Source organism: Sparus aurata, chromosome 18 (genome assembly GCF_900880675.1).
Source record: "Sparus aurata chromosome 18, fSpaAur1.1, whole genome shotgun sequence".
NCBI lineage: Eukaryota > Metazoa > Chordata > Actinopteri > Spariformes > Sparidae > Sparus > Sparus aurata.
Window position 1 is genome coordinate 2,667,115 of NC_044204.1, and position 27,373 is coordinate 2,694,487.

The following is a 27,373-nucleotide window of genomic DNA, read 5'->3' on the forward strand; positions in this document are numbered from 1 at the left end:
TCCTCCTCCCTCCTCCTCCTCCCCCCTCCTCCTCCTCCTCTCACTGTCCTCACAGCTCCTTCGTTCACTCAGACACATTTTTATTCATAAGCTGGAAGCAGCTGACAGCCTCCATCACTTCTCTGTGTCCTGTTTCTATGGTCAGGTGTGTGTGTGTGTGTGTGTGTGTGTGTGTGTGTGTGTGTGTGTGTGTGGTAGGACAAGCAGGACGTCCTCCAGGCGTTGAGGGTCAAAGTTCATCCTTGACCTTGATAACAATCCTCTCCTGCTGCCTTAATTTGTCTAGCTGATGCTCAGATTTCATTCTTTTCCCTGAGCACTTGAAGGTTTAATTTCTTACTCCTTAAAGTCTGAGGCCTTCTGATTGTGACAAGCTTTTAATGTGAAACATCAGCAGGAAGTGTTCAGTCACAGCAGCTTAAAGGACCAGTTCACCCAAAAAATTATAATTCTGTCATTATCATTTAAAACATAGTGAGGAGGAGGAGGTGTGTGTCTGTTACACACACACACACACACACACACACACACACACACACACTTTTTTCTGTCACAGGTCTGGACTTGTTTTCAGTGCCAGGGGAACCTGATGTGCCATCTGCTCCAACAAAGCTCCTTGTTGTCATCCTCCTCCTCCTCCTCGTCTCTGACAGTGAAAATATTCTCAGCATTTTCTCTTTGATTATTTTGTTAATCATCACACTGACATGAACATTTAGTTTTAACTTGTCTCCTCCTTCTCCTCTTAGTCCTCCATTAATAGCGACATGCTCTGAATATTTCATTTTGTTAAATCTGTATGAAGTCAAAATATTTTTGCCACTTTTATTTTGGCGTCTTTTCCACTTCTTTTCTTTTCTTTTAAAAAATATATAAGGTTACTGGTTCAAATTCCAGCTTCGGGCTGAGCTGAGCTGAGTTGCATGTCGAAGTGTCCTTGAGCAAGATACTGAACCCCAAATTGCTCCTGATGTACGGTTGGCACCTTTCATGGTGGCCTCTGCCATCAGTGAGGGCCCTGTGATGAGCTGGCGACTTGTCCAGGGAGTACCCTGCCCTCGCCCAGAGACAGCTGGGATTGGCTCCAGCAAAAACCCCGCGACGCCATAAAAGGGATAAAGCGGTTACAGACAATGGATGGATGGATGGAAGTTAATGTATACAGAAGCAAAACAGACAGACTTAGTACATACAAATACAGTAAATAACGTATTATTATTATTATTATTAATAAGCATTTTATGTAATTAAATCCTTAGAGATGTTGCTTCTCCCGTCCCCAGCTGGTCCAGACTTCAGCAGTTCACATTACTTTTGTCTTCAGGACTTTGGAACAACCTGCCTGAGGAGAAAAGGCCTCCAATATTATAGACTTGTTTTATAAATATATTTTTTGCTTTTATTTCCTTTTATTTATATTAATTCTGTCTTGTTCTAACAGCAAGAGGCACAGACTGAGGCGTCTGTGCCTCTTGCTGTTTGGCTTTCATTTTTTTTTAAATTGTGTTCCTGAGTTTCATGGGTTTACTGTCTATCTAAGCACTTTATAAATAATGTTTTAAAGTATGTTATATGAATAAAGTTAACACAAAAAGTTAAGTGCTCATATAGGAAAGCATGTCAAATGTTGAGCTAGATGTTAGATGAAGAAGACACTGATTTTTATTTAAAGTTTTTCTTTAATCACTGCATTATCTTATTCTGATAATCATTTAGAAAAGTACTTTTTGTTAAGGGGACATTCTCTCTCTCTCTCTCTCTCTGGTACTACAGAGAGAGAGAGAGAGTGAGAATGTCCCTTTATCTGTCTCTTAATTCACTACCAGAATGGTAGTGAATTAAGAGACAGATAAAGTATTGATCCTGTCTGAACTGTGTCATGAATCTAACACATGATGTTTGTCAGTTTGTTGTAATTAAAGTCAAACCTCATGTAGTTTTGTGTTAGAGCTCGTCGTCTCACCAACACGTCACCAACACCAACATGGAGCCAACCGGGCTCAGAACAGGTCGTAAACAAGATGAACATCACAATAAATCTGCCCATATTGACAACTGCAGTTCTGTGAAAGGAGAGCTTGTTCAGTTCTGTGAGCTGCTAATATACTGGAACAGCTCTACAATGTTTAAGTTAGGAGACGCATCCCTAATGACACTGTGAACTGTGTCGTCTTTATAAAGAAGTACTTTCACAGTCTGGTATTTCATTAGTTTGATGACAGACTGACAAACATCATGAGTGTGATTCATGACATAATTCAGACAGGATTAATACATTGTCTGTCTGTCTTCATTCACAACCAGACAAAGATGTCAATCAATAAGGTCCATTAGGGGAACTGGAAGAGGTGGAAATCACAGGAACCACAGGGGGGTGCAGACGCCCCCCATCCTAAAAACAGAGATTTCTACCCCCTCAATAACGATCTTTCTCTCAGTGACAACGTAGCAATTTAGGTGATATAATAATATGAACTCAAAACGCTAATTAAAGACACAAAACTATGTGTATTTAAGTCTTAAAGATTGATGATGACTCCAAACAGTGATCTTCAATCTCTGAATGCGACGTAACAGGGAGGAGAGTAAAGGTGGAAAACTCCTGAAGCTGCTGGGGTGCATCGCCGCTTCCAGTTGATTTTGGGGACATGGAAAAAAGTTTTTAACACTGTCTGATTTATTAGGGAGGGGAAATCTTCAATCTTCCTCCCTGTTGTGTCACATTCGGAGATCGACACTTCTCAACTGGCAAGATGGCAGCGAGTGGAAAAAACAATAGGTAAAGTGAGTTGTTCCAAAACATTCTTTTTAGTAACTCAGTGTACACAAACAATGTTCTCAGTGCCTGTGTTCATGTGTAGAGACCTTGGAGATACTACGAGCAAAGTTTCATGTTGTGTTGAGTCTTCTTGGTGTTTTTAAAATAGCCATTTTGATGCTATCATAGTATTTGCCCATAGCACTGAAGCACTGAGTTTGACCCGAAAACAACAAATCTTAAAAGTGGTGCTTTTACACGAACGTTTGACTCGGGTACATTCACAAAAAGACTCTAGGTTGCAGTTTTGCTTTAAGTAAGGTAGGTCATGTAAACCTGATGTCCAATTGAGATTGCATTTTTATAGCTTTTCCAGTCTACTGACAGCTCAAAGCGCTTTACAATACATGCCACATTCACCCATTCACACACATACACTGATGGCGGAGGCTGCCATGCAAGGAGCCAACTGCTCATCAGGAGCAATTTGGGGTTCAGTATCTTGCTCAAGGGACACGTCGACATGCAGCTAGTGGGAGCCGGGATTCGAACCAGTGACCTTCCGATCAATAGGCGACCCGCTCTACTCTACTCAGCCACAGCCGCCCCTATATATAACTTGAGAAATCCAAACTTTTTTTGTGCCTTTTGTAATCTATATACATTTAGTGTAACAGTGTTTTTGGCAGCACCTTTGGTGTCCCCCTTCAGGAATCGCTCTTGAGAAATGTTTCTTTGTTGTCAACAGTGCAGTGAAACATCACACCATTGGTGTCGCCGTGCTCTTTTCTTTCTGTTGCGATAATTCCACTTCTTTCCCCGCTTGTTGTCTTTTCACACTTTCCACACCTGTTTCCGTCCTCTTTCTCCCCATCTTATTTTTTTTTTTCAATTAATGAACAGACCTCCTCCTCCTCCTCCTCTTCTTTTCATGTCACTGCCTTGTTATCAGACATCCATCAAAAATGTTTGATATTTCTAGTTGAGTCATTTAGAGGTGCTCAGTGGACCAGGCTCCCTTTTAAACCATTAAAATCCCTTTACTGTCTCATGATACATGCCAGAGTGTTTTCTAGTGATTTTAATATCAGGCGTCCATGTTGGAGCTCCTCTCAGTGTTGCACTGCAGCTCTCCCCTTACTTTTGCACAGGATATTGGAATAATGATATAATACTGATATGTTACGTGTTTGTGAGAACTAGTAGAAGAAGTGGGTTGTTAGCATTCACAACATTAGCCACTGAACAAACAAGGAGAAGAGTAAAAGCAGCAGTCAACCTGTTTGATTGACATCATCTCTTCCTCTGTTTACATTTTTCTTCCGTCGTCACAGCAGCTGAAGCTGTTTGTCAGTGATGAGTCAGTGACTGGAAGTATGTTCGCATTGCTGCTGTTTTGTTTCTGCAGCTGAAAGTATGGCTTCTCTTTTGGGCCTCTTTTCACCTGCTCCATATTTAGTTTTGTATGTTTATTGTGAGATTAACTGTATAAAAAGAGGATAAACTGTGGTTGAGGTGTCAGTTGAAGCTGTTTTTTTTACAGGTCCCCACAACTCTGTGTCGTTGTGAATCAAGTTCTTGTTTCTGCAAACATAAAGCCAAGTCAGACAGACAGAAATGATATTTAGTTGTGCCACTCCACACAATTATGTGACAGTGGCCTAAGTGCCTTGGCCCCCTGGGGATATGTACTGATCTGCATATTGTACTCCTGTTTGTCGTCTGCTGCTCATTGTTATGCCATGGTTGTTGTTTGTGTTTTTTTATGCCAGAACTGCTTGAACTGAATTGCCCCACGGGGACTAATAAAGTTGTCTGATCTGAACTGAACTGAACTGAACTGAAAAGCAGAGAAACTATTCTGTTGTTTCCTCTTCACTTCGCTCTTCACTCTTTGCTCTTCAGACTCTTGATTTAACTTTACAAGTTAACTTGTGGTTTACAAGCACATCCTCAGGTTGTATGTTGTGATAACTAGGTTGATTAGGAGGAAATGTAGCAGAATGATAATTCAAAAGAGTTTTCAGCGAGTTACATTTGATGAAATGTGCAGTCATTAAAACTTTTAGTCAATATATAATAAAATATCTTAAATAAAGTGGCAGACGGCGGCAGAAAGATTAAATATAGATACATATATTGTGGAAAAGGTTGAAAGTTTTCATGTAAATGTGAAGACGTGATTGTAGAATCATTTCAACATGAGCTGTTTTTGCTTCTTGATGTTTTTTATGTGTGAGCAGGTCAGACAGGTCTTTAAAAGTGCTTCTGTTGTTGTTGTTGTTGTTCTGTCATTATCCTGCAGCATGTGATCATTACCTGCTTCCATTTTGTCAGCTGTTGTCGTTAAAAGGGTTAAAACCTTCAAACTAAACGTCATTAGAGACTTCAGAACGAAGTGTGGCAGAGTTAGCTGAACAGCTGGTTCTCATCTGCAGTCTGTTTGCCTCATGGTGACCCTGCAATAAATATAAAGAACAAAACACAAATTACTGTGTTTTGATAAAAAGTATATATGATACAGTTAACAAGTAATTCCGCAGTTAATGAACTGCACTTCTCAAACACTGGAGCTGAAAATAGTACCTTACTTTACTGCTGAGGAGTGTTGTGTACAATGTTAACATGTTATTTGTAACGTTACAGAGTATGAGAAGCAGATCTGAGTCACTACCAATTAAAAAGGGGTAACATAAACTTGACATGAAATGTTTAGGGCATATTGGTATGGATCTGTCTCTTGTTACCTTTTTATTTTTAATGAATTATTGTTTGTTCAGGAGAACGTCATTGTGTGACCCCTCCTCCTGCTGTTGGTTTCACCCAGCACTCTGTTGGACTCGTTACTTTTTTAAAACCCCTCACTGTCTATACATTGGTTACGCCCTTGTTACATAGAATTACAAAAATCAGAAAAGCAATAATGGATATATCGTTATACATTATGTAAACAGGAGTATTCACATGTTCTCACTCGTCTTATGTGTTGCATTGCACTATTGCATCATGGGCAAATGACAGGTCTGAACTGTGATGCACAACAAGCGCGGACTCTTGTTGTAGAGGCAGATTGGTTTTGTTCAGGTCTTTGGTGCTTCAGGTTGTATCAGCAGCAAACAGAACAGAGCAGCAGCTTCATGTAGTTTTAAATCCTTCAGGGAGGATTTGTTGGAGGATTTCAGGAAGTGTCCCTGCAGCAGATTGTTTCCCCTCGAGCAGTTTGTCTCTTTCACAAAACTTTTCCTTCGATGGTTTTCTTGGTTGTTTTAGAGCGTTTGCTGCCTCGAGGCTTTGATTTCTTCGACTATTTTCTTTTATTTCTTGTATTTTAAACTTCGTTGTTAAACAACATTCAGAGTGGAACGCAGAGTAACACTTTAATTGTTTTTAACTGTTGATGTGACGAGAAATCCTTCGACTCCTGCGTGAGCTCAAACCAGCCGAGCGTCTCTGACCTCCGACCTCTCTGTAACCACGCTGTCATTGTCACATTGTCACATCACGCTGCGACCTTGTGTTACTTCACATTCAACAGAATCAACCGTCGCATTTGCAAGTGGGGCCTCTGAGACGCCCGCTAACCTCCATCAGTCACGGCCCAGCTCAGAGTTTGCATATGAAAGTGACTTTATAGACGCTAACGTTGAATCAAAGGCGTGAACACGTGTCGCTGTCTGCACGCCATCATTGTCCTAGAAGCCGCCAAGCAACCGACTTTTTTGCGTACGGCATGCCGTCTTTTCTCTCAAGCGAGGATTTGTTTTTATGTAAAATAGATTTGAAGAATTTACGTGAGAGTTCAATAAATGGTCAGAAAAATAAAGCAGATGTTGCAGGTGGGTCTGGAGCAAAAGCGAGAAGACAAAAGAAACACAACGACCATTTTTACCGACGGCGTCTGAGATTCGCTTGACCGCACGCCAACACGTCTGATAAACAAATTAGCTTCGGTTTGCGAGAATCTGAGTGGTGAAAAATCAAATCTCTTCACAAGGTCAGTAAAATTTGTTGAACCACAACGGAAAGTGTACCTGAGTAACCAAAGTACATTCAATTATTTCTGTATTCAAGCAGTTTATAACGTTGACACTGGTTCAGTTGAAGTTCAGGAGCTTAAACAGCAAAACCTTTTTTTGTACTTTGTCTGATGGTTGAAGAAACTGAGCAGAATTCAGTTTTCCTGCAAACAAAGTAAAGAGTAAAAAGAACAAAACTAATTGATTCATATTCGTACTAATCTACGAGTTACACAACCTTCATTAGTCATCCAAGCTGACGTCTTCATGAGTCTCATCAACAAAGATATTCACTCCTAAGCTTTATTGGCACGAATGTTGAAGTTACATTACTGCCAATTAAATATTACTGAAGAATTATATTCAACACAGGAAAACTAAGTAAATGATCACAAAATAACGATTCATTCAAACCATATTACTCATCAAACTTTAATCATTTAAAAACATTTAGTGCAGCTTGATTATCTTAGTTTTCTTTTCTCCACATAGTTGCGACACTTTGAAGAGCAGATGGTAATCCAAGAATGCATTTATTTCATCACAGAAAACATTTTGCAAATCCTTAACTCAGTTTGTTCTGCCTGTGTTTCCACTCAGTCTGTTCTCAACATTTTCCTTACCACACATCAGTCTTTGTGATTTAGTTCCAATGCTTCATCTAATTTTCTTTTTGTTTCGAGATGATTTGGTTTGGCTGGATCATCAAATGTATGTTTGTTACCATAAAACAGAGAAAAGCAAAACAGTGCACATTTAACAATCTGGGTTAAACTAATGTTTAACAGTCCTGCAGTAATGACCAGTTGTTTCAGCTCAGATTTAATTCACATTGAAAACAGTGCAGGTGATGAACAGACCAAAAAAAAAAAAAGATTTCGAAATGAACACAAGAAAATGCAAGTGTAATACAAAAACAGAGAAAAAATACCTATAGACACACACTGATTATAAACTTGTGAGGAGCTTTGGATTTGATTTGATTCAGTACAACTTTATTTATAACTGAAAAGGAAAAGAAACAGAAACAAAATTTAATCATGAAACTAAAACCAATCAAGGCTACAAGCTTTAAAAAATATGTGAAATTGGTGATAAATAATTCTGATAAATATGGTGACAGTAAGACAGTGTTGAGGTCCTGGGCAGACAAATAAAGATGATCTACAGCTGTAAGTGAAGTGAATTGAAAGACAAAAGTAATTCTGATTTTCTTCATTGACAATCCTTGGAAAAACAAGCTGTTTAAGACTTTTATTGAGACTTCAGACCAATGAGACATGGAAACACTGCACAAAATGTCATCAGTCATCCTGAACAAATAATTTAAAGATATTTATAATTCATGATAAGTTTGTGGTAAATGAATATTTACAGCTGCTTATTGTCTTCAAATCACTTTTAATTGGTTGTTGCATTAATCAATAACAAAACAAACACTGATGTTGTTTTCTTCTTCTTTGGCTTTTTTATTGTGGTGCCAATTTCTTCTTCTTCTCCTCCTCCTCTGTTTAAGTAAGTGGACATTTTTAGTAATATTGTTGTTAAAGGTACAATATGTAAGAAACCTGTTCAATTCAAAACAAATAGGTGAGAAAAATATTATCAGAGTAGCTGTTGACTGTTGCTAACTGCTGTAGCTGCCGATAGCTCAGTTAGCTTACTCCAGGCTGTATCCCAATTCAGGTCTGCATCCTTCGTAAGACCTGGCCTTTGCAGCCTTCGAAGGCGAGTCTTTTGGATGGACCTTCAAAGGATGCAGACCCTGAATTGGGATACAGCCTGGAGTCTGGAGAACCGGGGGAGTGTTGGTGGTCTCCGGATGGGGACAGGTCGAGTCTACTTACTGCACCTTTGATTTCACATGTTAACAATCTGTTTAGATTTTTTTGTGACATTGTGACATAAAAACTGTAAACATGAAACGGACACGCTGTTTTATTTCAGTGATGACATCATGTTGTGATGATACAGCAGCAGTGAAACGCTGAGTCAGATTTATATCTGTGGTTTGACTGCAGAGCCAAATGCAAACAACACAGTTTGATCAGATTACGTTGAAGTATCCCAGAGCAAACAGTTCACCCACACACACACATATACTGAAGCTCCTGTGTTTGTGACTTGAGAACTGTTTTTATTCATTTTTTTTATTTTAAACATTTCACAAGAAGAAAAAAACACTTGTGTTGAGCTGAGGACAGCCTTTTTTTCAAAATACATTTTTTCCCCTGTGTAGAACCGATTTATTTTCTTTTTAAAGACGATTTTTTTCTCCGTTTCTTCTGGAAACAAATTAGCTCGGCTCCACACACAATTTTTGAATATTTTTCTTGGTTTTGAACAATAAAAAAGAATTATACCGAAATTATTATTTTTTTCCACAGATGAAAAAAAAGGAAAGATTATCCTGACAACATTTTTTCATAAAGTTTGTTTAGAGTCAGAAACACAGAAGTGAAAACAATTAAGATCAGACTTAGAAAATACATCACCAGAAAAATACATAACTTTTTGCCCTCAGAACTTCTGTAGTTTTATGCTGGTGATGGTCTTGCATCCTTGCGTGCTGTTGTAGTCTTTTATCTCTATTTTTGTCTTATTTTATCGACCAGAAAATAGACCATATTTCCATACAGAATTTAAAAAAACAACTGTTAGTATATAAATGTACAAACAATCAGTCAAACCAGCTCAATAAACACGAGCAGAACACAAAACGGTAACAACAATAAAATGTTTTAAAAGAGTGACAGACTTTAACGTCACCAGTTTAAGAGACTCAGAGTAAAATCAGTTTGTCTCTTCAGAATGTAAAAATATGAGCAACCAGGATGAGTTATCCTTTCTTCCTCAGTCTTACAAAATTTTCATGAGTTCCAAACAGCAAATCAAATCCTGCATAGAGTTGTGACATCATCACATCTTCTTGCTTCATTCCAAAAGAAGAAGACAACAAGTCGATCCCGAAATAATGTAAAGGTGCAGTCAGATTCTGGAGAAACGTTTGGGCTTGTCATTGTTGATACCTGTTGCCTTTGGGTGGCAGCTGTGGCTCAGGCGTAGAGTCAGCGTCTTGTTATCGGAAGGTCGCTGGTTTGATTCCCCTGGTCTGGTCAGGCAGGATACTGAACCCCAACCTGCTCCTGATGTGCTGGTCAGCACCTTGCATGGCAGCCACTGCCATCAGAGTATGTGTGAATTACTGTAAGTCACTTCAGACAAAAAAGTCTGATTATAACCCTTAAATGTGTTGTTCTGTCTTCTTTCAGCATGTCTGAGGAAGAATGAACACTGACTTAATTTTTAACTGTTCTGTAAAGCAGGTGTCCACGTGTTTATTGATCGTTGTTTTCCATTGGTTGTTTGTGTCCAGGTGAGGAGAGCAGTCCAGAGAACATGCTGCTTCATGGCCCGTTCTCCAGAAAACCCAAGCGAATCCGGACGGCGTTCTCTCCATCGCAGCTGCTGCGGCTGGAGCGAGCCTTCGAGAAGAATCATTACGTGGTCGGAGCCGAGAGGAAGCAGCTGGCCAGTGGGCTGTGTCTGACTGAGACGCAGGTAGGTATCATGGGTAACTGAAGACAGGGAATGTTAAACTAGCTGAAATTATACAAAATCAAATAAAAATCAAATAAAAATGATATGAAATACATTTCTTTCATCCAACATAAAAAGAGATCAGTTTTATGAGTGGTGGAAAGTAATTAAATACATTTACTCAAGTAAAAAGTTACTTGTACTTGTTCTTGTACGTCACTAGAAAACATGAAGTGTCTGAATGAATAAAAACTGTTAAAAACACAATGAACACTTCAACACTTCTTAATGAATGAATGAATCACAGGCTGAAACAGCTGAAAATTTAAAATGAATGAACAAATCAATGTGTAATGTGAAAGTAAACAAACAAAAGAGCAGATTCTGAAAATATCAAATATGGATTTAAGTTAATGAAAAACATAATATGAAGGAATTAATCATAAATTAAATAATTGCTGAATGGATGAGCAAAATCTGTCCAAATTATTAAAAACTGCTCAGAACAAATGACTTAAACAAAACAGCAAGATTTCTTCCAGACGAGTGAATGAATGAATATTACCAGCAAGAAAAAAAATAAGGCAAGTGAAGACTTTTTTCCCCTGGTGATTCATTTTCTGAGTCTGATCTAAAACAGTGGTAAAAAATGTATTTAATTTTCTTCTTCAGGATGATTTTTCTCAGGCTGAAAGGCTCCACTGCTTCGTGTTAAAGGCATTTCACTGCACACTGAACACAGCATACATCTGTTGCGTGTCAGCAGGTGATGTAACATTACTGTCATTCTTCCTTTAGAAGAAGAATGTGTTGCAATTGGCGCTAATCGTTTCTCCTGATTTTTTTTCTTTCTTTCACAGATGGGAAAAATTTTAAAAAAATTAAAATGATAGAAAAATGTATCTCCTTCAAAACTTGTTTCCCTCCAGTTCTGAAGTTACAAACATTTGAGAAAAAATAATTTATTTCGCACTCAGAAAATGGATCCATAGAACAAAGAATTCTTGATTTTCCCTCAGCGCTTCGGAAATTAAAAAGTCTGATCTAAATATTTATTTCTGCTGTTTTCATGACCTCAGAACTTGAGGGAAACAAGTTTTGCAGGATAATTTTATAAGATTTATATGAAACTGCTACCTTTTCCATCTGAATTTTTTCACATTTTCAGGTGCAAAGAAAACCCCACTGTATGGAACTTTAACTGCTGCAACTGACAATCTGCACTCAAACCATAAACTGTTCATGTATCAGAATGAGTTGACTTGTTGATACTACACAATATTCCACCCGTTACACTGACGACAGATCAGTGACGATCACAACACATTCCTCCAAAACAACAACATGATGTCACGTCTCCTGCTAACACAACAGATCTTGTGTTCAGTATGCAGAGAAATTAAAACTCCCCTGAAAGAAAACATGGACGCTTTTAGTCCTAAATGAGGCAGTGGTGCACTTCAGCCACTGGTGGTCAAAAAGGGTATTACAAAAACAAAATGAATCTCAAAACACTAACAAGTCGTATCCTCCTAATGATGAAATCTCTCCAAAAAATAGCCATCAACGAATGACCTATCCACACAATATAAATGTATGAATTAATGATTGAACTATCGACTGTATATAGATCCTACGAGACAAGATCTATTAGAAACTAAGCTATTTTGACAGTTACATCCAAAAAATACTGAACTGGTAACATGCCATTAGATCAAAATGGATGCTGTACCAAAAAAATGCTCAACACCTGAAGATTATCCTGCAGAGAATCTACATGAATGAACTGCAGAGTAAAAACTGTCCAGAAAAATTGGCTCACAACAAATTATGTTTCAGAAAATGTGAAAGACGACGGACTTCCTGCCCAGTAACAGCTTGTTTGAAATGCTTCAGACAAAATTCTGATCTGTTTTCAATGTGAACTCGTTTGTTATGTTTCCACTTTAATGTCTCAGATTAAACTGTTCATTAACGTCCTTGACATGTCTGACGACAAACTGATGTGACGTCAGGGTGTGTTCGAAGCTGCTGGCGTCGCTCCAGCTCTGAGGAATGATGGAGGGGGAAGTGAGTCGCTGGTTAGTCAGATCCTCGGCGCTCCCTCAAACTTTTCTCAGGAGTGATTGACAGTGTTTGTCATCAGGTCGCTACAGCGATACGAGCCCTGACGCCAGTGAGATGATGTGAATCATCCTCAAGTATTTATGAGCTAATTTCACATCAGGACAGGAAGAGAGAGGAGAGAGTAATCCATCAATCAGCACAGAGTCACAGCCATCAGCAGTTATTAATCACACATAAATTAAGACATTTCGCAATCGTTGCACTTTTATAGACGATAATGATCGAGTGATCTGCGTTCCAAAACAGATCTCAGGGCTGCGTAGAAGTGTTCACATCAGCTTTATTATGACTTTATTACGACTTTCGCTCAGAGTGTTAGAGATCATTAAAACACTGAAAATAGATCTCAAAATAATATTTTTTTATATCATCCAGCACAGACATCAGTTCTGGAGAAAGACTTGATTGTCAAGGTTGGTAGCGTTATAGGGGATAAAATAAATAACTATTATCAGCCAAGTATTACATTTTACAAATGTGTACTTGGATCATAGTTACATTGTCAAGGATTAATGTTGATTATTGTTTTGTCTCAAAGTATTCAGATTACATTGATTACGTAGGTATTTGATGACCCTGGAATAGACATAACAATCAATTAATGTTCTTCAGAATTGCCTGAAACTTACGTAATGTTTCTTTAAAAATGCTGCAGAAACAAAAATAATCCTTCACTTTATCTGAAAAATTCAGACACAAAACTTTGAGTTGAACTTTACTTTTATCTGAAGGTTTAGTTACTGAGTAACTTTAACAACAGTAGTGAACAAATGTATTTTTATTTAGTGAAAAATATTCTTTGTCTCATTTGTTTGATCTACAAACAAAATGCCGAACTAAGTTAGGGACTCCAGACTGTAGTAAACAGACTGGATCACTGTGATGTCACATGAGCATGAACATTTACTTCAGGGTAGAAAACCAGCCATTGATTTAATGTTTCTGCTGTGATTATTTTATGTTCAGTGTCGCTTTGCTTTGCTGTCTCAGACCAAATGCTAGTTTATAAAAGAATCAAACATGTATTTTAGACGATTTAGACTGAAAAAAAGACAATTAAAGTGTATGTCAACTAATTAGTGATGCGGGATCTTCTAACTCGAACTTGTTGTAAACAAACAAACATTGTGATTCAGTCTAAAGTATCCAACAAAGTATCCAACAAGTACAATTTTGACCTTTACAAACTTTAATCTGTAAAGTAATTAGAAACAAACTTCTGACCACTCAACTCCAAAGTTAGTGATTTACCCAAAAGTCAGAGTTAAAGTAAAGATATCGTGTTAAAATATTTCTTTGGCAACAGAAATATTGTAAGGTCAACCATATGAACAGTACTTGAGTAAAAGTTTTAAAGTATTTCCAGTAAGTACAAAGAAAAGATCCATATGATTATATGCACATCTGATATTGAACTAGTTTTTATGTGATAGCAGATAGAATGAATGAATTTAAAAATGTTCTACTTTGGCCCTGATGCAACATGTAATCTGTAAAGTAACTAGTAACTAAAGCAATCTAATAAATGCAGTAGAATAAAAAGTAACATTTCGCTAAAAAATAAAGATGAAGTGTAAAATAGCAAAAAAGTACAAGTACTTCAAAATTCCTCTTATGCACAGTACTTAATTAAATGTATGTAGTTACATTCTATCAGTGGTTATAAGCTTAAAAGATTTATTCAACTCTCTACTTTTTGCATATTAAGTACTTTTACTTTTAACTTGAGTTTTTTCACCATGGCATCGAGATTTGTATGGAAGCATTATTTAAGAGAAAATTATATGTTTTATTTGTAAGAGGATTAATGTTGTAACCGGCAGATGCAGCATGTATTCTGCAAAGTAACTATTAACTGAAATCGTCAAATAAATGTAATGGAGTAAAACATACAATATTTGTCTACAAAAATGTAGTGGGGTGGATATATAATGAAAATGGAAGTACAGAATTTGAGTAAATGTACTAAGGAACATTACATTGCTGTCTGAATGAGGCCATTTTGCAAAGTGAGTACTTTTACTTCTGTACTTTGAGTAAACTAAGATTTTTAATGCAGGACTTTTACTTGTAATGAAGTATTTTTACTCTGGTATTAAGATCTGTTTACTGAGTCGTTTTGTAAGAGAGAGTGACAAGACGTTTCATTTGTGAGAGGATTACAGTCAGTCCGTTAATCGACAGGAAATCACCTCCTCACAATTTTCTTTCTTCTTTAACTGTCTGGCTCGTCAGAGTTAGTGACATCGCTATCATAATTACACACTGAGCCTTCACACACACACACACGCACGCACGCATGCATTCATGCACACACACACACACACGCACAGAGCATGGATATTAAAGTGTCACCTGAGGCCATTGGCAGCGTTGATCTGGATTGTGTCAAACTGATCTCAGATCTGACAGATTGAGCAACACGAGCTCTTAGTCAGAACTCAGCTGGACGTGTTTGAACGTGTCACATTCATGTTTTACCAGCAGGGAGGTTTTAAATCACTGTTCAGCTCCAGAACATTTATTATGATTACTGTCAGGAGGGGAAGCAGGTCGGCTGTAGTAGCTGCCTGCTTCAAAGACACTTCCAAACTAAACAGCTCTGATGTCACAGTGGTTCAAATCTGCAAGTTAAAGAAAAGCATTTTCTTTATTTTCTCTCATCTGTACTTCAATATCACACAAAAGGACTCATGGTGCAGAGTGGTGACAGCAAATATTGAATTCCTGCTCATCATATTTTACAAGACTAGTGCAGTGCCCGTAAGAAAGGTGTATTCCTATAAAAAAGTGGGAGGTTAAGCAGCTTTTTCATGGATGGCCAAATGAGGCTGTGTTTGAAGGTGGGACGTCAGGGATATTTAGGTTTGTTGTGAAATCTGATATTCCAGGGTATAATTGGCCGTTTTTGACTATTTTTGATTTTGCCATTATATTTCACCTTAAAAACTATTTACTTGGTGTCATTATTTTCAGCACAACCTCACATGTGTGACTGTACAGTTATTTTTTTTATTTTGACATACTGTATTAACACAATGGACCTAAAATGTCAAAAAAACATAAAATCCATACATACAAACCATTTTTTATGACTTATAATGCAAATATAAATTGTTGTTTGCTAAATTTGTGCATACATTTTAAACATTTACAAAGTTATATGTAACTGTTTACATTAAATGCATGCAATGCTCAGGTCTGCCTGAGCTCCTTCCAGCTGAATAAAGAGGTGGACTGCCTGCTCCACATTCAGCAGTTTCCTAATTGTTCTGACTCATTAAACAAAAAACCGACTTCACTACACACTAAACACACTACACCAAACACTACATAACACACCAACTATACACTCCAAACACGCTAAATGTCACAAATCTCTCAACTCTCAGTATCGCTGTCTACACACCGACCGTCGTTGCATGTCAATCATCCGCCTCCGTCCCTCCCACAACTTCCTGTTCCTCAACAACCAAACTTGCTGCTTGGACACTTTCGTGACAAAAGCCCATTTTTACCGTTTCTTCCTGCACCAGACACAAAGCAAACGTGACGGCGATGTTCGCGAAAAAGCGTGGTGGACATTATTTACCCTAAGTCCGGTTTTGGACGTGCGGCTAGCCGCTAGCTACACACGAACATCCACAGATTCCGATTCCACTTTGTTGTCCGTGTGTCTCCGGATCTCCTCAGACCCGAACAGACTTGGTCCGGACTCTTTTAGTCTCATTAATTCACAACAGTCAGTTTAGATGCACAGAACAGAACAGAACGGGACCGAACTGCCGGCAAAATCCTGGTCTAGCTATAAATCTACTTGTTTCTTAAGGTGGGGGGTCGTGGTGGGCTCTGCAGTGATTGGCTCTGGTGCGCACGTGGCTACGGTGTGCAGTGATTGGCTCTGGTGCGCACGTGACTGTGGTGGCTCCGGTGGACAATGCTTGGTGGAATTTGTAAAGCATTTATAAAATAATTTATTAACAGTATCATTGTAGTCCAAACAAATGCGACATTGCACACCCTTGAACCACGCAGCAGCCATGTTGAAAGTCTCAGGTCAGTCTGATCCTGATCCGCAGAGATATTCGAGGCACAGATACACACACACACACACACACACACACACACACACACACACACACACACACACACACACACACAGACAGACAGACAGAGATTCCTTGCTTTTATAGAGAGATAACATGATTCAATACAAAAAAAGTGCAATACTCGAGTAAATAATCTACTTTCAAATAGAAAAGTCACATGGGACAGTTTAATGTGAAGGATGTAAGATAGAAAGTTGCAGAAAATTAAAGTACAAGTTCCTAAACATGTTTAGCAAAGTACTTGAGTACTTTCATAAAGAACATTCAAGGAGAACTAAGTAAAAGTACTCTTACTTTGAATACTTTATGCAAATTTTCCTGACAATACTTCAGGACTTTTACTTATAACAGTATTTCTTACTTCAATAAACGATCTGAATACTTCCTCTAAAGTACTAAAAAATTACTTAAGCATGATACTTGAGTAAATTGAATTTATGATATAGTATAAGTACATATGTACTGTAGTATTTACATTTTCTGCTTATAAATATACATTCATTACATTTATTTGCTAATTTTAGTTGCTAGTTACTTTGCAGATTACATACTGCATTGCCTGACAGTAATTCTCTCACAAATTAACTTCAGTACACGGAATCTTTTATATAAAGTGAAACGTAAAGAGTTAAAATGATTTTCAGCAGAACATAATGAATGTAGCAGAGGTAAAAGTACTTTATCCTTTATCCAATACTTCTTTTTAACCAGTGATGGAATGTAACTTAGAACATTTTAGTTCACATACTTCACTTCAGTAAATGACAAATACTTTAACATTGTACTTGACTTGAGTAAACTAGTTTCCTGCCCCTTCATCCACTCCAATACATTCTGTAGACAAATACTGTACTTTATACTCCACTACATTTATTTGGGTTAGTCACTTCACAGACTACATGCTGCATCAGAGCCAAAGTAGCACATTTTAAAGTAGCCTAATTTAAAAACATTGTATACATACATGTAAATGTCATTTACTTATGCTTTAGGTACTTAAGTACATGTAATACCAGATACTTTAAGAATTTTACTCAAGTACTATTCATATAGGTAACTTTCACTTTGATGGTTAATGTTTTAACACCATATCATTTATCTTACACGAGTATGACTTTTCTGTACTTTTTGAAATAACATTAATAGTGACAGTGTCTTCTGTGAGTTAAATCAGTCATGTCTCACCTGTCTGAACACTCACCTGTCTGTCTCGCTGCAGGTGAAGGTGTGGTTTCAGAACCGCAGGACGAAGCACAAGCGTCAGAAGTTGGAGGAAGAGTCTCCTGAAGCTCAGCAGAAGAGGAAGGGCAGCCAGCACGTGAACCGCTGGAGAGCAGCCACGCAGCAGCCGGGCGGGGGTGGAGACGACGTGGACGTCATCAGCGACGACTAGACTGCAGAACACATACATAAAACCCCTGCACATAAACACACACACACACACACACACACACACACATAGTCATTGTTTCAGTCGGATGTCAAAACCACTTTCAAGGTGTGTTCAGGAGCCTTTTCGTTGTCTCCATGTTTAAAAAAATGCTCATCAAAATGTTGAAGCAAATATCAGTCCATTATGAACATGGATCATGTGGATGGATGTTGAAATACCCAACACATGTTCTCCATAGATAAATAGCTCTAAATAATATGGAAAGAAGTTGTGTCTTTTTGTCAAAGGACGTAGAATTACGTGAACATTTCATCAAAAAAATTCATTGTAATGACAGTGAGACAAACGTGTTGAACAGACACTGAACACATCACAAGGCCAACTTTAGCTCCAAGTACCAGTGACGCTCAGGGCAAAAATATTTAACTAGGAAACAATTATGAACTGTAACTAATCTGGAAGAATCTTTTGACGATATGTTAAAATCTTTCAAAGTCTAGAACCTCTTTAAAGAAACAGTAATCAGAGGCGAGGAAACAAACACTAACCAGCAGTATCATGTCTTACTAAGGTGAAAATACAAGGTATTATTACCTATTTTATAATGATATTATTTCCTAGTTTGTCTAATCTGTAAAAAAAAATGATGTGTCATCATGAATAAGGTTATGAGCATCAAGTTATTTACCTTTTGTCATCAAAACAGTAACTCGAGTTCACATCATTATAACCACGATTACACAATCAATAATCTTTCAAGCACAGCATTAAAAAGGACGACATTATAGTTGATGATGCAACATTAAAATTAGATTTTTGTATGAAGGCCAAACCTGTTCAAGCTTAAACAGGCGCAAAGCTGCTCACTGACAAATTATCTAATTAGCAATGGAGCTAGGTAGTGTTACCAGGTAAATTTCAAAATAAAAGTCAATGTTGCAACATCTCTCTTATTTCAAACACATTTGACTAATCAAAACAAATCATTGCTACTTGTCACTCGAGCTGAGTCACATTCAAACTGAAAGTTGCTAAGAACATGTTACAATATATACAGAGAACATGACCTCACTCAGATGTGTTCATTTGACTCAGGCTCAAATCGTCATTGATAGCTTTGATTTGTTTAAAAAAAAGAAAAAAAGAGAAGCTGTCAAAATGTCCCGCTAAACTGGCAAAAAATGTATTCTTAATGTAAAACATGTCAAAATACACACACACACACACACACACACACACACACACACACACACACACACACACACACACACACCACAGCATGTATGACAAACATACAGTGACAAGAACACACACGCATTGTTGACAGCTCACCTTTCCGAGGACTGACTGATGTCCCTGAAGGCATCAGCGCTCATGCAGACAGCAGGAGGTCGGACCTCTCCTGTTAGGACGATGAAAAAGAGGAGATTAAAAACAAAACAAAACTGTGACTTCCTGTTGGAGTTGGACTGCAGAAAGCAAGCCCAACAGGAGTCCAGACGTGGTCACAGCTGTCGACTGAACACTCGACGGTGGATTTTGGTGCCAAACGAAAACCAGCGTCCTGAAAAAGAGACGATTAAAGTGAGAAGGTTTCTGAGCGTCTGTCTGCAACAGACGGCGGCCGGCTCGCAGGAAATCTGCTCCACTCAACAACACGTCTGAGAGAAAGAAAGAAAATAAGGTTCCTCCAGCAGGAGAGAAGAAACAGCAAACATTCAGATGGAAGTTTAATTTCTTTCTGCTAACAGGAATAATCCTTCTGAACAGAAGGTTGTGATATTCTTTACATTCCAAACTCCATTTGAAATTCACGTGTTTCATGTTTTTGACTTTCAGGACAGAGATCTAAAAATGATTTAATGTTTTTTCCCTCACAATCAAACCAATGAGGTTTAACAGCTGAGACACAGCATCTGAATTTTGACAGAAATCAAACCCTGACAGTCATAACAGATGAATGATTAAATTGTCAACAGCTCTGATAAGATTTGTTGTGATAAAACTTATTCCAGTGGCCAGTCACAGATAATATAGGTACATTTCCAATATATCGTGCATCTCTAGTTTAAACGAAACAATCCTTATTTCATCTTAATTCTAATCATAATCATACAGATAGCCTACTTGTGTAATTTATGGATAAACAGGTTTTTTTTTTTTTAGAAAATCATTAATGGCTACAGTGCAGAGAAATAAATAGGCTATAGGCTATTTAGACCTTTACATTAAACCGAACACAAGTGATAGGCTATAGTTTATTTCTGCTATTTATTATTTTTTTAGAGACAGAAGAGAGAAAGTTAAAAGTCAAGGCTGGAATCATCCACGTTCTGTCTTATTCACTGGCTTTTCTTGTAAAGTACTCTGGGAAATGTAGGAAAGTAAGCAATCAATGTCGATGAGACTAAAAAGGGAAATTACAACATTTTTTCAACATTAAATAGGCTAAGTTTGGAATGTGTGAATTCAAATCTTGCCTTCCTGCTGGAGGAACCTGGAGTGTTCTCGTCTTATGAAGTTTTGTTGAAAAGCCCAAATGAAAAACAACTGAAGTTACGCCTGTAGCTGGAGCGTGAAAATATTCTGTATGTTTCTTTGCACAGTGTGTGTTCATGGTAACGAAGGAACATGTCAGCCAGGACACACACACGACAAGAAAAATACAGAACAACACCAACTTAATCTTTAAAATTACACTGGTAATAATGGAGGCGTTATCAGAAAAGTCTGCTGTATATTACAGTTGTTTTTCACTGAGGCTTTTCCCATGATGCATCAGCAGCAGAGTGTCCTGCTCAGCGGCGCTGTGGCAGAGCTGATCTCAGAAACACTTGGACCGGTTTCACTTTTCATCCTGCTGGTAGTTTTTTGTCTTTTTGAAAACAAAATGTAGGTATTTATGTAAAAAAAGGATTTGAGAAAGTATTCTATGCATCTGACGTGTATATAATGATAATAATAATAATAATAATAATAATAATGATAATGTGTGGACTGTTTGTTTGTCTCACTGCATCCTTCATCTGTTTGTTTTCTTCTTCTTCCTGGACAGATTTACCTCATCATCTCCTTATGTAGCACTTCTTCTTCTTCTTAGTCAGATCTATTTTTTCATCGTTTTAGGATTGAATGCACTAACTGTACAACTGGTTTCCTTTAAGAAAGGGAAGAAAACGATAGAAGCTTTGTACTTCCTGTGTTCAGATTTGGAAAAAATATGAATAAAATGAGATGAAATCAAATGTTTGTTTTTGTTGGAAATCTGATGATAATCTGCCAATTTTCTTTTTTTCTTTTAAACGTAGCTCTAAAGTTAAAGGTTTAGATGCAACTAAAACTCACTTGATGTGAAAAGAATGGGACATTTCTCTCACATGTGATGTGTGCGCAAACATTATTACAGAAGAGAAAATTACAATTAATTTTGATTTAAGGGATGTTAATGTGTGAGATCTGGTGCTGAAGTGGAATAACATGTTTTATTTAAAATTAAGATTAAGTATTTCAATATTAGTTTCATTATCATTTTTATTATAATTCTACATTTTGAAACAGGCCATTTCTTCTACAGACAGTTTAATTGAAACGGAACATATTTAGATAATTAAATAGTACAATTTACACGATCAGTAGTGATTTTAAAGAACATTTTAAAATTCCCCAAAAAATGTCTACACGGCTATATCTCCGGAAAGTGGAACGAAAACCTTTAAAAGGTGTAGACATGAACGGGGGTCCCCGGAAGGGTGAAGCTGATCCTTGGCTGCAGCAGAGCTTCAGTCCCGGTGCGTCGGTCCTCCTCAGCCGCGGACTGCGGTCTCCGGTCTCTGCGGGATCTGGACGTGCAGACAGGGAACAGATCATTAACAGACACATATTCACAGCTACTTTAATATAGTTCCTCATTGTTTCAGTGGATTTACATTATTTTACATTTACAGACCGAAGTACTGAAGTCCCTCTTGAGGTAGGACACATTATATCTGACGAAGATTCACCTGCCGATCAGCCGGAAGTCTCCACGTGTTTAGATTTGAGGCCTCTAATATTAAAGATTACATTTTGAATACAAAAAACAACTACTTAACATCAAGTATGAGAAAGAATCTCGTTTTAGTTCGTTACGACATTTAATCTTGACATTATTTAATCGGTGTCAGCGGAGCTACAATCAAACATTTAGGTGATTTAAAATTGGACCTGAACATGTTGTGCCGCGGGGGGTATCGGAGGATAATGTCTGTCTAAATTATGTTTCGCTCCACTCAAAGAACACTCTGTTATCATTAATAATAAATATGATTCTCATGTATTTACGAACAATCAGTACAATGTATTTGTAAACGAATTTATGAGTTAAAAGCAGTGAAGGACTGGGAACAAAAAACGGCCCTGGCATTTTCACCCAAAAGCGTGCCCACGCGCACGCGCAATTTTTGACGCACGTAAAGAACAAGCCCTTTTGATAACCCCGGTGATGGTAAACGTGTCTTACCGTCACGCAGTCATCCATGTCTACCTCTTCATCCTCCTCTTGCTCATATTCCTCCCTGTCCTGTCTTTCTCCCTGGTGTGCTGGCTCAGCTGTGTCGCTAACATTAATGCTAACAGTATTAGCACTAGTGTTAGCTGAAGCTGCACTTGATTTTAAAAACAAATCAGTCTGTTGGCAGCATTTTTCACCGTCAACCAACAGTGCTCTCTGAGATTTCTCTCTTTTTCTCCGCTCCCACCTTGTGTTGCTTGATACCTCGATTCATTTTTTTGCTAGCTTAAACTCAGTCAACTTCCAACTTCCAACCTCTAACAACCACACTCAGACGGTCCACTCGATTCAGTCTTGAAATTCCCAGAAGGCATTGCTGTATTTTAACTTTTGCAAACAACTTTTCAAATAAAAAATGCAGGTAGATTTGTTTTATTTCAAACCATGCACGTTTTTGAACATCTGAATAAGACATTTCGCTACAAAACAATGCAGACTAGAGTGATATAAAAGTTTGTGACTGTAGAAGGTAACCATGACTGTGATATAGAAACTCGTATGTGGCATGTAAGTAGTGAGTCGATCGCATCGAAACCCACTGTGCAGTATATGGAGAAATTTGGCTTAAAAACTTGAATGACGCATGAAATAGCCGGAAAAAACGAGCTTGGGACCGCTCTGAGAGTTTTCAGCCCCCATCAGCTCCGCTTTATTTTTTATTATTTTTATTATTTAATTTATTGACTTGCGGCCGCCTTTTGACGCAGCCGCACCACTTTATTTATTTATTTAGCCTATTTATTGATTTGCAGCCGCGGCCGCCTATTGATGCAGCCGCCGCTTTATGTTCATTTAATTATTTATTTATTTATTTATTTGTGATGCGGCCGCATCACCAGGCGGCCGCAGTGGCATTTGCCCACATTGCCCAATGGCCAGTCCGTCCCTGGTTAAAAGTGTAGGCCTATATGATAACCCTATAATAATCCTCCTTTGACGCGCTGCTACCTGACTGACGCAGCTGTGTGTTTTTTTTTTATGAAGCTAGCTAGCTAGCAAGGTTGAACTATATTAATGTAATGACGTCCACAGCAGCAGAATCTACTACATGATCCACTCCTTCAGAGTCAGAACCACATTTCTTCATCACAGAACATCTCTCTAAACAGTGAGGGATGTTTCTTCCTCTGCTATACAATAAGCTAACCGGCTAACATTAGCCCTGACTCAGCCTCATTTAACTTTGTATTAACATCTCATACAATCCAGTGTTATTTGCCAAAAAAATACACACTAAACAAAATTAGTGAGGGTTATTGTGATATGGTGCATGTATGGAATATATGCAATAAAGGTCAAATGAAATGTGTTGTGTGATTTTTGGAGATTAAAAATATTCTCAAATAAAAATAAACAGATAAACAGAAACAAGTCAAGTCAAACTAAATATCCCTTACTTTTGAGTAGGTAATTTAGTGTTTAAATTGAGTGTTTAGTAGACTGCCAGTGGCTTGGCAACAAAAACAACTGTTTTCAACACAGACAGCTGGATAAGTAATTACATGAAACGTCCAGTATCATCATGGATTTATGTGACTAATAGTTCTGTCTCTAATCAATTTACAGCATAATGCATTAAACTAAAATACACTGCGGAGTCTGAAGTAGCTAAAGTACACAAGTGAGAAAACAGTTTTATGATAGTAAAAGTAAAGATGTAAGGGATAATGCCCGACTTATAATGGCAACTCCGCGTTGCAGTGTTGTTTTTGGCAGCCATTTTAGATTTAGTCTTAGTCTTAGTCTTTTGGACTAAAATGCTTTTTAGTTTTAGTCAAATTTGAGTCATTTCTATATGTGATAGTTTTAGTCCAGTTCTAGTCGCAAAAACTCAAACAGGTTTTAGTCTAGTTTTAGTCAGTTTTAGTAAAAAAACAAAACAAAAGAAGAAGTATAGTCTTTTAACCAATTTATTTAGGTCAATAAATGTACATAAGATCTACAAGCTCACAATGTGTTGCAATGTACTTATAGATCTGCTATTTTCACAACTTATGTGTGACACTGTTGTATGATGAAGTAGGGCATCAATTCATAAACAAACAGTTGAAATATGTTTGAAAAAAAGTTGAAAAATTGAAATATGGAGATAAAAGGTTTCTGTCCAACAGCACTCTCCAATACTTATGGATTATATTTAAAATATGTCCATATATGTGGGGGTAGGCGTAAACATGTGACGTGAAGCTCGAAGTTGGGCAGTGAACAGTGACAACGAATTTGTCTTCAAAATAAGAGCTTTACATTGCACCTCATTGGAGTTCAGAACTGGGTTCTTAGCGGGGGGCTTTTGAATTTGAAAGTAGCGACCGTTCCTAGCTTGCTGCTACAACAACAAGCAGACAACGCAGACAGCAGAAATGTCATGCACTTTAAACATATAACAGCCCACCCACTAACATTTACGTCCATTCTCGTCTCGTCATCGAAAACTCACACCTGTCTCATCATGTTTTAGTCATCAAAGAGCCATGTTTATCTCATCATCGTCTCATTATCGTCATGAAAAAAAGGGCGTCAACGAAATAATTTCGTCATTGTCATTGTTGACGAAAACAACACTGCCGCGTCGTCCATTAATTCCTGTATATGGACACCTAAAAGGGCATTATGCCGCTTATACCATGGTCACTTGCCAAAGAAAAGAAATTAAGACCATTAAATTATATTTTCATGCGTTTTACAATCAAAATATAAAGTTTTTCACAAGCCATGACTAAGTTTCCCTGGTAACGCCTGAGGGTTTGACTAATACCTGGAACAATCATTACCCTCCCGTATGGTTCTTATGCAAAGGAAACGCTGTTCACTCCTCCAGTAAATAGGACGGACCATAGATACGACTTGGCAACAGGAGATATTCTAGTCCGCTCAGCGAAGAGCCAGAAAGCTAACGCTATGCTAGCAAGATTCAAAGTCAATAACATTGCGTACGGTTGACAAACAGTAGATGTAATTTGACAGTATGTTTAACAACAAGACTAGCTAGCTAACCAGTCATGTTATTGTCCATAAATCAATATCAAGATTTTCACAAACACTGACGGACTGCACTCAGTGTTGGTGATAAAATATTCAGATTTGATACGCCAGCTAGCGCATTAATTTAGAACGGTGAACAGACAATTTGACTGGAACTACTTAGTAGGTGTCCATATATCAGGGATTAATGGACACCCTGCAGCCAATCAGAATCGAGAATTCCCCCAGACCATGGTATTAATTGAGTTAATCCATACCTTTAGTTAAAGTTATACAAATGATATTTGAGTAAAAGTATTAAAGTATCTGATGTTAAATGTAGGTTGCTTAAAGGTGCAATATTTAAGAATTTACCTCCTCACAGCATATCGCCAAAGTAACCGCTAACCTTTGCTAACTAGCTGTCATTAGCTAGCTAGCTCAGTTAGCTGTGCAGCTAGCAGTCCAGGCCGGGAATTTGGAACACCAGAGTAGTGTTGTCGTTTACATGACTTCGACTTCAACTTTGACTTTGACTTCAACTTCTCTTTATTAATCCTTTTGGGATGACTCCCGCAAAGAAATTGGATTTCCAGCAGCTTACAGGTAGAAAAGAGGTATAAAGCTAAATATAGAAAGTAAACAATAGACAGTAAAACAATAAACTCTTAGCTAAATATGGAAGTAGACAATAAATAAACAGTAAACAATAAACTCTTAACTATATGTATATAATATATAGAGATAAGAATAAAAGATAAAAGATAAATAATAAAATAACAAAAAAAAAACAACTAATAAGATAAATGTAGAGAGCTGTATAGAGAATGAATATATATAAATAAAGGCTGAGGATAAACCGAATGAGGAGTTGTAAAGTGTGATGGCATGAGGGACAAAGGAGTTCCTGAGTCTGTTGGTCCTACACTTGGGAAGGAGCAGCCTTCCACTGAACAGGCTCCTCTGGTTGCTGATGACGGTGTGCAGGGGGTGGCTGGCAGTGTCAATAATGTCCAGCAGTTTGTCCAGTGTCCTCCTCTCTGCCACCGTCAGTGAGTCCAGCTTCATGCCGACCACAGAGCCAGCCCAGCCAACCCAGCCAACCCAGCCACCTCTAGCACAGGAGCTTTGGACCTGGATGGATCGGGCTAGCTGGTTAGCATGCTAAATTTAGTAGATATATCTACAATACAATACAAAAAAACTATTATGATGATAATTTTCAATAATTAATGAATGTTTGCAGCTAAAGTTCTTTAAAGTTGTTGACCTACTTCACAACACACAGGGAGATATTAACTATTTAACCATTTAGAGTCTCACACAGGTCAAATCATTTCCTGGCCTGTAGGGCACTTAATGACTTTTTCTCTACTGGAAGGCACTTTGTCATGTCTTATCTCCAGGGGCATTAAAGAGGGAACTTTTGATAATGTTACAGAAAGACATCAACACTACAGGATAAAAAAACAAGTAGGCTACATAATGAAAAAAGAAATCTATTACAGTAGGATGAAGTGATGTGAGTCTGATAGAGATATCAGGAAGCTGTATCCTCCCCCTCCGGTCGCTGCTACCTGCCTGTATGTTGGTGCCGTTGCCATGGAAATGTTTCAATATTCACAATGAGAGGCTGAAATGAAATAACAGATGGTGGGAGGCATGTAGGTGCACGACTGACAGAAACAAATTACCACTTCTTTTTATCTCCTCGGAGCACACCGACTGTTTTAAACACCAGCGACACTGACAGGTGAGTCCAGGTGAGCTACGGCAGTTATTGACGGTTATTAAAGTCAATTATCACACGGGAGGACGAGGATAAAAAAAAAGAGCAGACGGCTTTAAAAGCAAAAGGGTGATAGATTGAATGTGAAGAGGAAATCCAGCTGTTCTGTAGAAGTGTAACCATCATTTACA

The 27,373-nt window shown here is 37.9% G+C and overlaps 1 protein-coding gene and 1 long non-coding RNA gene across 2 annotated transcripts in view; one reads left to right on the forward strand and one right to left on the reverse strand.

Moving 5' to 3' along the window:
* emx3 (empty spiracles homeobox 3) overlaps positions 1 to 21,188 on the forward strand; it is a 30,003-nt gene extending 8,815 nt beyond the window's left edge. Inside the window, exons 3-4 of the mRNA XM_030395321.1 lie at positions 10,151 to 10,335; positions 17,770 to 21,188. Of these exons, the coding sequence (XP_030251181.1) occupies positions 10,151 to 10,335; positions 17,770 to 17,943 (359 nt within the window). The 3' untranslated portion in view covers positions 17,944 to 21,188. The remainder of the gene's footprint in view (positions 1 to 10,150; positions 10,336 to 17,769) is intronic.
* LOC115568217 (uncharacterized) lies at positions 10,335 to 22,783 on the reverse strand. Its single transcript, XR_003981349.1, has 5 exons — positions 22,442 to 22,783; positions 21,654 to 21,782; positions 19,276 to 19,345; positions 17,752 to 17,968; positions 10,335 to 12,526 (listed from the first exon to the last, which is right to left on the reverse strand). It is a non-coding gene; the product is annotated as an uncharacterized LOC115568217 (long non-coding RNA).
* Between the last annotated feature and the right edge of the window lie 4,590 nt (positions 22,784 to 27,373).